We start from the raw sequence: 9,132 nt of genomic DNA, 5'->3' as shown, positions 1-9,132 counted from the left end.
TCAGGAGAAGTCGGCTGCTTCGGGGCCTTGGGGGCGTCGGGGCCTCCTGTCACTCCTGCAGCATCCCCTCCTGCGCTCGGGCTGGAGGTCAGAAGACCGGCCAGGCCTCCTGGGCCAGGCTCACAGCATCACAGGGCTACTTCCTTCTGGAGGCTCCGGGGGAGCATCCGTTTCCTCGTCCTTCCGGGCTTCTCCAGGCACCCACGGCCCCTCCCTCCACCGTCCAGGCCAGCAACAGCCAGTCGAGTGTCCCCTCGTCCCTCTGGCTCTGGCCCCCCGGCCATGTCCACGGTCAGGGCCCCGCGGTGACCCTCGTCCCTCTGGCTCTGGCCCCCCCCCGGTCACGGCCCCGCGGTGACCCTCGTCCCTCTGGCTCTGGCCCCCCCCCGGTCAGGGCCCCGCAGTGACCCTTGTCCCTCTGGCTCTGGCCCCCCGGTCATGTCCACGGTCAGGGCCCCACGGTGACCCTCGTCCCTCTGGCTCTGGCCCCCATCAGGCTCCCTCCTCGCTGGGGTGCTGATCTTGCAGGTGGAATCTGGGAGCACAGGGCCGTGAAGGCTCTGGGGGGGGGCAGCACAGGGGCAGGGCTGAGAGCTGCTGGGCCCCAGGGCAGCCCCTCACCCAGGCCAGCTCGCCGCAGCTTTCCAGGATTCCCAGCTCAGGCGGCAGGCCTACCCCCTCCCTTCCCCTCCCTCTGTGCGCTCCGTTCCCAGCCCCCCATGGGCAGCGGGGGAGGTGGGCCCTAGCCACAGCAGGAGGGGCCGGGTGGGGAGGAGTTAGGGAGCCCTAGGAAGACTTCCCTGCCTGACCTCTGTCTGTCCACCCTCAGAGGCCCTTCAGGAACAGGGAGGCTGCCTGATTTTTCCGGGTGGGAGAGGGGAAAATGAGAGGCCTGCCCGTGCCCGGGAGCCTGGCCTCGAGCGTAGGATGTGTGGAGGCCGGGCCTCGGCGCCGGCATCTGGTGGGAGGTCTGATGGGTGCTGACCCCTGGCCCCGGCCCATGGGGGCGTCCGCTGGGAATGCAGCTGCCTGTGCCCAAGGAGGCTTTGGTCACCTCGGGGTGGCTCCAGCTCTGTCCTCTGCCCCTGTGCCCGGAGCGAGCGCTCGGTGGGGGCAGGGCTGCAGCAGAAGCTGCAAGCAGGGGTCAGTGCCAGCCGTCCCCTTAACACTTAGGGCCTCAAGACCCCGTCCCTGCCTTAGAACCCCACCCAGGCTTCCTGGCCCCCCAGGGGCTGCTTGCTGCGGTGCTCCCTGGGGGCCCGGCAGGGGGGCCATCTGGTCTGCTCTGCCAGCAGGTGGGCCCCGTGAGGGCCCTGGTGTGTGTTGGAGGGTGGGGTGTGGGTCTCCCCGCCCCCCCCCCCGAGCCGGCTTGCTACGACTGTGGGCCCCCCTTCCCCAGTGTCTCAGAGCACTTCCCGCTGAGGCCCCCATGCGCCCCCAGGAGCCAGGCTCCTATCGGGGTGAGGTCTGTAGACAGCTGGCCAGAGCAAGGCCTGTGGGGGCGGCGTTCGCCGGGTGGGCAGAGGCGCAGGGGGCAGCGTAGGAACGATGGCGGTCCGTGAGCTGTGGCTGGGAACAGGGGTCCCCGAGGAGGGCACTGTAGGGCGGTTTTGGGGGTTCCAACCCAGGATTCCTGCTCTGGGTCAGATCCTCCATACTGACGCACCCTGGGAGGATGCCCCACTTCCTCTGCTCCTGGGTCCACAGCCTGCCATCCCCACTTCCTGCTCTCCTGAGAGCCTGAGCCCCATCCCTGCTCCTGCTGGAGGAGTGGTTTCTGTGCACCTCCCCCCACGGCGCCCACGAGTGGGGAGCGGGCAGCCGGCACCCCCATCAGACCTCCCACTCCACAGGGACGTTTCCAGGAGTGTAGTGAGAGCCTGTCCGTCCTGGGCGGATGCAGGAGCCCCTCACCTGCCTGACCCCCACCCCCCTGCCCTCTGGCCTCCCTCCCTGCTGTCCCGCTGCTCCCGAGCGGCTCTCCAGGGGGCCAGCCAGCCTCCCCGAGACCGCGCCGAAGCTCAGGTGGGCAGTGTGGGACGGCACCCAGTGTCGTAGTGGGGTCAGCAGGCCGGGTCTGGCTGGCCTCCTGCCCCTGCTGCTCGGGCACAGATTCCGACCCCCCGCCACCTCTCCCGCGTTGCGCTCGCCCAGCCCCTGCCTGGCAGGGAGCTGAAGCCACGCGGCCAGTGCTCTGGCCCCTTCAGCTTGGCGTGGCTTGTGGTCCAGGACACGGGCTGGCCACCCGAGACGGGAGCTGGTGACGAGGAGGGGAGGGCGGGGGGAGAAGTGGTGACGTGTGACACTCCGTCACGTGGTGTCGATAGAAGCCAGTGGGGCATCTTCTGAGGGGCCCGGCAGGCTGGCACTTGAGGCCTCGGCCCCGGTAGTCTGCGAGGCCGACCCCGGGTGTCCGTCCTCCGGAGCAGGGGTGCGTCTGCGCCTGCTGTGCTCTCTCCCGGTGGCGCTTCCCGGGTCTGCAGGAGCGGGCTGCACAGCTGAGCAGGTAGGGGCGGTCAGCCTGGCCGGGGAGCCTCCGGGAGCCCTGCCCGCTCCCCCCAGGTAGCCCGCTCTTCCTCCTGCTGGGAGGCCCGCCCCTCCCTGCTCTTGGCCTGTGGCTGCGAGCAGAGTTGGCCCAGCCAGGGCCGAAAGCCAGACGTCCCGTCCGTTTTCCGTCTGTCCTTCCCAGGGTTCCCCCGGCCCCACCCTGCTCTCCCCTTCACTCACCCCTGCCCCGAGGGTCGGAGGCTGGGAGGGACCTAGAAATGAGTGTCGGTGAGGACGTCCGAGGCCTGACTGGGCTGCCCCTGGGAGTCCCTTGCCTTCTGTGAGCCCCGCTTCTTTCTGCAAAGTCAGGTGGGGCAGGGGGTGAAGGAGGGCCAGCACTCCAGGGGTCTCACCTGCTGGGCACCCTTGGGCGAGGGGCACACACGGAGCCGGGACCCTGAGCCTGCCAGCCTCGGGCTGGAGCAAGTGCGACACCTCTGTCCCCGAGCCCCAGCGAGTGAGCCAGCAGCACAGCGAGGATCTGGGGCTCCTCCTGGAAGGCGCTTGAGGAGGAAGCCGGGGTTCCGTGCTCAGAGTGTGGGAGTCAGAATCTCAGCTCCTTGCACGGAGCCCGAGCTGCCCACCACGCAGAGCAGGGGTGGCGCCAGGGCTCCGTGGGTCTTCCCCGAGTGCAGGCTGCGTGCGCAGACCTCTCCCTGCAGCCACGGCCTCCCTGCCCGGTGCTGAGCCCCACATCCCACCAGCTGCAAGGCACACAGGGCCCTTGTCTGAGACCGCCCCTGCCTGTGCTTGGGGTCCCCCAGGCCCAGCCCCTCAACTCGGTTTCTCCCCCATAGGTGGGACTGCTGGGATTTGGGTCCCCAGGGATGTTGAAACAAGGGCCATGCCACCCTCACCCCTGCCCGCTCTACCCGCAGGCCACACTGGTCGCCTCCTCCAGGCCCTGCTGGTTTTCAGCCTCCTCTTCCTGGCAGCCCACCTGGCCTTCCAGATATGCCTGCACACCGTGCCCCGCCTGGACCAGCTTCTGGGGCCCAGCTGTGAGTTTCCACGGGTCTGGGAGAGCTAGTGGCCTTCCTGAGCTAGCCGGGAGCCTGGGGACACGGAGCGGGGACAGCAGCCCTGGGAAGGCCGCCTGCCCCACCCAGGCTGTGCCTCCTATGGGCCCTGAGTGCCCAGCCCCTTTCACATGGCCCCGGTTAGTGCCAGCGTTAGCTGCTCCCGGGGCTGGGCCGGGCGGCCCGGGGCTCATTGAACACCCCGGAATCTAGCAGCATCTCCCTGTGGCGCGGAGAGACTGGGGTACCAGTGGCCTTCCGTGCCCTGCCCGGCCCACCGCCCGGTGCCCTTCACCCTGTGGACACGGTCTGCAGCGGGCACCCACCCTCCCAGCTCCGGACAGGATCGACATCGGCCCGCCAGGTCCAGATGTGGGGGCCCTGGGCGCCCAGCCCCCACACAGCCTAGGTCCTGCCTGGCATCGCTCCCCCGCCCCGCCCGGGCTCCTGCTTCCGTTCCGTGTTGATGCTGCCCATCCCGCAGTTTAGAAACTGGGCCACGGGGAGAAGCCAGGCGCCTCGTGGGTGCCCTGGCCCTGGTGTGTCTGACATGGGCCTCCCCGTTCCGGCCCCCACGGGTCGGGGCCGGGAGTCCCCCTTGTGCCAGACAGAACGTACGGGCCTTCAATCCACTTGGCTCTCCCCGGCTGGGCCTTCGTTTCCCTACGAGTAAAGGCAGCCTTCTGCGAGCATCCCTGACACCAGCCACGTTCTGCGACCGCGGGGCTCCCACGGGCCTCCTGGCGGCAAGGAGTAGGGGTGCTTGGTGCTCGCTGCCTGACCCCGTCCCTTGCGCCTCTCTCCGCAGGCAGCCCCTGGGAGATCCTCTCCCGGCACGTGGGGATCACGAGGTAAGCATGCTCCCTGCCTCCCCTGGGGACCCCCATCCTCTGCCTTCCCTGCCTGGCGCCTGCCCTCCCCAACCCACCAGTGGGCTCTCCCTGCCCTTCACAGGCTGGACCTGAAGGACATCCCCAATGCCATCCGGCTGGTGGCCCCCGACCTCGGTGTCCTGGTGGTCTCCTCTGTGTGCCTCGGCCTGTGTGGGCGCCTCGCCCGGGACGCCCAGCCGAGCCAGCGCGCCCAGGAGCTGGTGAGGGCAGTAGGAAGGCAGGGTGCCCGTATGCTGGAGGAGGGGTGTTCCCAAGCTCTGCCCATCTGAGGACGATTTCACTTCCTCTTTTACACAAATGTGGACTTTTAGGTTTTAAGAGTCAGTATGTGCTCGTTGTGAAGAGATGAGGCATCAGAGGTGGGGGAGGCTGTGTGCCCCTCCCTGGGATGCGGGGCGCCCCGAGCAATACCGCCTGTGCTTTCAGACCTGGTCCTAGCAGGGCTCCATCTCGGGGGGACTTGTGGGGGCTCCAGGTCATGTCTGTGCCTTCAGAAACCTCCCAGGCCACAGGGCAGTAGGCAATCAGCCCTGCAGGGAGTGACCTGCTGGCTGTCGGGGAGCCCCCTCCAGGCTGGGGGCGACTCAGGCTGCCCCTGACCCCGCCTGCTGTCCCCCCGTCCCTGTCCCCAGCCCACCGGACAAGGCTGGCACCCCGCTTTCAGAGCGGAGACGGGAGCCTAGAGCTCAGGTTGCGGTTCCAGGCCCTTGGGGGGCTTGGGACCACCCTGCTGCCGGCCCTCGGGGCGCCGTCCCCCGGGCGGGCGTGTGGGCCCCTGGGGGGGCCAGGGCTGCCTCTGGATTCCTTGTTAGCGGAGCCAGGCCTCCTGGAGCAGCTCTGCCGTGCAGGGGCTGGACTCGATCCTGAAACCCAGGGTAGGACGGGGCGGGGCGGGGGGCAGCACTGCTCCCGGCCCATCCCTCTCACAGTCCAGGGCTGTCTGGAACTGGGTCTGCCCCGCGACTGGGATGGGTCACCCCGTCTCCGTGTCCTCAGTGGCTGAGAGTCTGCGCTGACCCGGGGCGGCTGGTGTAGATGACCTTGGAGCGAGGTGGGGGGCCCCTCACGGGTGCGAGTTTCCAAACCCAGGCCTATGTGCACGTACACACGACGCCATCCACGGGACGGTGTGCACACGCAGTCGTGCACACGCATCCTGACTCACGTCACACGCAGGGACATGTATGCTCTCAGGGGTCCGGCGGGCCGCAGGGGGACGGGGAGGGAAGGAGAGAGGAGGCTCCCGCCAAGGCCCCTGTGGCGGCCCCAGGGCCCTGCTGAGCTGGGGCTGGAGCCGGGACTGGCCAGCTGGATGCTGCAGGCGGCCGAGCACCTGTCTGCCCGCCCCAGCAGCTGCCTCTGCTCTTCCCGCAGACGCGGACTTTCCATAGGCGCTCCAACGCGTTCCCAGGGCCGCGGCCAGCGGTGGGCGGGGGTGAGCTCAGGCCTGGCTCCTGCCCCTTCCCCTCCCTCCGGGCTCTGCTCAAGGGCTCCTCCCCGTGGCCTCCCCACCCCCAGGCTCTGGGAGGGCAGGACAGAGGGGAAACGGAGAGGTCAGGTGACTTGCAGGAGGCTGCTCAGCTGGGAGGCGGGAGCTGGGATGGGAGCAGGTCGCCTGGCTCCTGTGTGCTTAGCCTGGACGCTGAGTGCCACCCTCGGGGAATGCGCCCGTTTCGCAGGTGGGAACGTGGTGGGGGAAGGGGGCTGGGCGCCGAGGAAACAGCTTCATTCTGGGAAACCTTGAAGGAGGGCCAGGGAGGGAGGCCCTGACCGCTGTGAGGTCTGCAGGCCCCGCCCCTTGCTGTCCAGGTGCCCTACAGGCGGCAGAAAGGAGGCAGGGTCACTCTGGGTGGACTCGGGGTCTCCTGTGCAGCCCTCTTCCTCTACGTAAGAGGAAAGCGCTGCTTCGGCCCTGGGACCGAGGGGCAGGGGCCGGACGGTGCTCACCAAACTGGCGTGCGGGGACACCGTGTGCACACCGCTAGCTTTTTCCTAAAAATCCCCACACAGGGCCTCTCAGGAGCCAGGGGTTTCGAGGATGCGTGCCGGAATCTGTGGGGGCTGCCCGGCCTTTGGGGGCCCCCAGTCTAGAGAAGAAGATAAAAAAGAGGCACTTGTAGGGTTCTGGAACGGTCTGAGGCCGGCCTGCAGGGGTCGGTTGTCACGCGTACCAGGCCTGGCGGCCGCGTGTCTCAAGATTAAGCCAGGCGGTCTCCGGGAAGGCCTGGTGGGCAGACCTCTGGGTCCACGCTCGGCCAGCAGCCCGTCCCCTCCGTCCCCGAGTGGCCCGAATGCCATGCCCCTGACCTCTGCCCCTCCTTATGACCTTGGCAGGACGATGATGACAGGGAAGTGGGCTCCGGCTCCCCAGCGGGGCCTCAGGGAGCCCCTGTGCTGGCCCCCACGCGGAGGTCGCGGCTGGCCACCCGGTTCCAGATCACAGCGCACTGGCTGCTGGTGGCCGCGGGGCGGACCCTGGCCATCGTGCTGCTTGCACTGGCAGGTACCCATTGGGCAAGGAGCAGGGACCCCAGCCCCGACTGCCACGTTGGGAGGGTCTCAGCAGCCTGCTGAGCTCCCCACTGGCCACTGAGACCGTGGTCTCGTGGCCCGGCCAGGCGTGACCCCGCTGCCTCTGCCCCGTCCTGCAGGCATCGCCCACCCCTCCGCCTTCTCCAGCGTCTACTTCCTGATCTTCCTGGCCACCTGCACGTGGTGGGCGTGCCACTTTCCCATCAGCCCCCTGGGCTTCAGCACACTCTGCGTCATGGTGGGCTGCTTCGGCGCCGGCCACCTCATCTGCATCTACTGCTACCAGACCCCCTTCGCCCAGGCCATGCTCCCGCCGTCCGGCATCTGGGCCAGGTGAGGCTCATCTGCAGAGGCCGTGTCCCTCCCCCTCGCCGGGCCCTGGCTGCTTGATCCCTGGCTCATCCTCGACCAGCGGTCAGTGGCTCGCCTTCTCCGGGCAGGGTGTTCGGTCTCAAGGCCTTGGTGGCCCAGAGCAACTGCTCCCACCCCAATGTGCTGGTCCTCGATACGAGCCACGACTGGCCCATCTACGTGAGCCCCGGAGTCCTGCTGCTTCTCTACTACACCGTGACCTCACTCCTCAAGCTCCGCACACACCAGCCCTTGGACCAGGTGAGGCCCGGGCCAGTGGCCTCTGATGGCCTCCCACCCCTGCGCACCTCGTTGGGGGTGGGCGCTGAGCTCCGCCCTGGTCTCTGCAGAGGAAGGCGGCGGCCGGGAGCGACGAGGAGCAGGAGGTGGAGCTGACCCAGGTGGACCAGTGGACCCAGGGCCAGGCCAGGGCTGCAGCCACCAAGGAGGAGGGGGCTGCCCAGGTGAGGAGCGGGGGCTGAGCTGTGGCGCTGGAGCCTGCCCGCCCAAGGGCTTGGCTCACGGGGTCTCGGCTCGTCTCCGCAGTGCATGCTGCCCACAACCACGGGGTCTGACTGGGAGACCGACAGCTGCACCGTGCATGACCTGACTGGCCACAGCCCCGTCCAGCAGCGCCCCGGTGAGTGCCCTATGTCCCCTGCTGCCCGGGGACCCCGCCTTCTGCAGGTGCACTGGTGCTGCCCCCTGGTGGCCAGGGTGCCCTTGCTCTGCGGACCTCTCTAGCTGTGCCATCTGGGGCCCACCCAGGGCCCGGACATGGGGTCAGGCCGCCCACCTGAGACCTTGCTGGAGGCTCCAGCTCTCCCACCCCCTCCCCACCTACCTTCCAGTTCCTAGAGGACTGGACTGCTAGCTCTCGGGCTGGCCCGGGGCCCACGGCTGCCGGCTGTCTTCGGGGGGGGAGGGGGCGGGGGCGCTGTGTATCCACAGCGGCCCCAGGGGGAAGGCGGGGTATTTCCCTGGGCACTTCTCCCTTTCCCCTAAGGCTTAATCTCCATTTTGCACGAAGCCGGAGGTGGAGTCGTTGGCGCCCAGGGGACTTGCCGTGCACAGAGCTGGAGGGGGGTCGGGGCTATCTTGTCCAACCTGTCCCTTCAAGGTCTTGGAAACCAAGCTGGTGAATGGGACCAGGACCGGCCTGGGAGCAGCGTCAGATGGGAGCCGGGCCCTTTGCCGGCATCTTCTGCTCCTAGTGCTCCTTCCTCCCCGCTGCCTGGGTTTGGTGTGGGCGAGAGCCTCCCTGTTGATGCTGGAGCTTCCCCAGCTAGGGTCCGGCTCCCCGGTGACCTCTGTCCCCTCCCTGCTCAGTGCACCCTGGGCTGGCTGAGCCTCGAGAGCCGTCTGCACTGCACGGTCTGGGTCATCTCATCATGGATCAGAGCTACGTCTGTGCCCTCGTTGCCATGATGGTAAGGGGCAGCCGGCCTGGGCGGCCCTCCAGGTGGGCCCTTCATGCTGCTCCCCTTGGGACGTTCTGGGAGGCGGATGGTGGCCCACGTTTCGCAGAGCCTGGTGCCTGTGGCTAGAAACGGGGCTGTGTCCTGCTGGGCCACAAGCTGCACAGCAAGCGTGTGTGTGTGTGCACGCGTGTGTGTGCATGTGTACGTGGAGCGGGTGGGTGCCCATGTGAGCGTGCGTCCTGTGCCACCGGGCTCGTCTGAGGAGGTGTGTTGGCCTCCCTGTCCCCTGGCAGGGTGGGGGGAGCAGGGCCCAGAGAAGAGGGCCAGGGGAACAGGGCTGGGGGTAGGGGGAGCAGGGGCCCGGGGGAG

At 68.5% G+C, this 9,132-nt stretch overlaps 1 protein-coding gene across 1 annotated transcript; it reads left to right on the top strand.

Annotated features, from left to right (window-relative positions):
• The first annotated feature begins 3,376 nt into the window (after nucleotides 1–3,376).
• LOC145719868 (piezo-type mechanosensitive ion channel component 1-like) lies at nucleotides 3,377–9,092 on the top strand. Its single transcript, XM_081811474.1, has 9 exons — nucleotides 3,377–3,548; nucleotides 4,375–4,417; nucleotides 4,521–4,659; nucleotides 6,794–6,962; nucleotides 7,111–7,324; nucleotides 7,432–7,603; nucleotides 7,693–7,806; nucleotides 7,889–7,982; nucleotides 8,672–9,092. The coding sequence occupies exons 1-9, from the start codon at nucleotides 3,392–3,394 to the stop codon at nucleotides 8,887–8,889; spliced, it is 1,320 nt and encodes a 439-aa protein (XP_081667600.1). The 5' UTR covers nucleotides 3,377–3,391; the 3' UTR covers nucleotides 8,890–9,092.
• The last annotated feature ends 40 nt before the right edge of the window (nucleotides 9,093–9,132 follow it).

The sequence above is a fragment of the Leptonychotes weddellii genome, unplaced genomic scaffold, assembly GCF_054177405.1.
Source record: "Leptonychotes weddellii isolate Sample4059 unplaced genomic scaffold, ASM5417740v2 HiC_scaffold_7881, whole genome shotgun sequence".
Classification (NCBI taxonomy): Eukaryota; Metazoa; Chordata; class Mammalia; order Carnivora; family Phocidae; genus Leptonychotes; species Leptonychotes weddellii.
Note: the sequence above shows the minus strand (reverse complement) of the source record. Positions and strands in the feature narration are given on the sequence as shown.

Excerpts from the sequence above, each read along its gene's own strand:
- LOC145719868 (XM_081811474.1), top strand. The coding sequence starts at position 3,392 with ATGCCACCCTCACCCCTGCCCGCTCTACCCGCAGGCCACACTGGTCGC. Across the intron at positions 7,604-7,692 it reads CACACCAGCCCTTGGACCAG|AGGAAGGCGGCGGCCGGGAG; the intron begins GTGAGGCCCGGG and ends TGGTCTCTGCAG. Across the intron at positions 7,983-8,671 it reads CCCCGTCCAGCAGCGCCCCG|TGCACCCTGGGCTGGCTGAG; the intron begins GTGAGTGCCCTA and ends CTCCCTGCTCAG.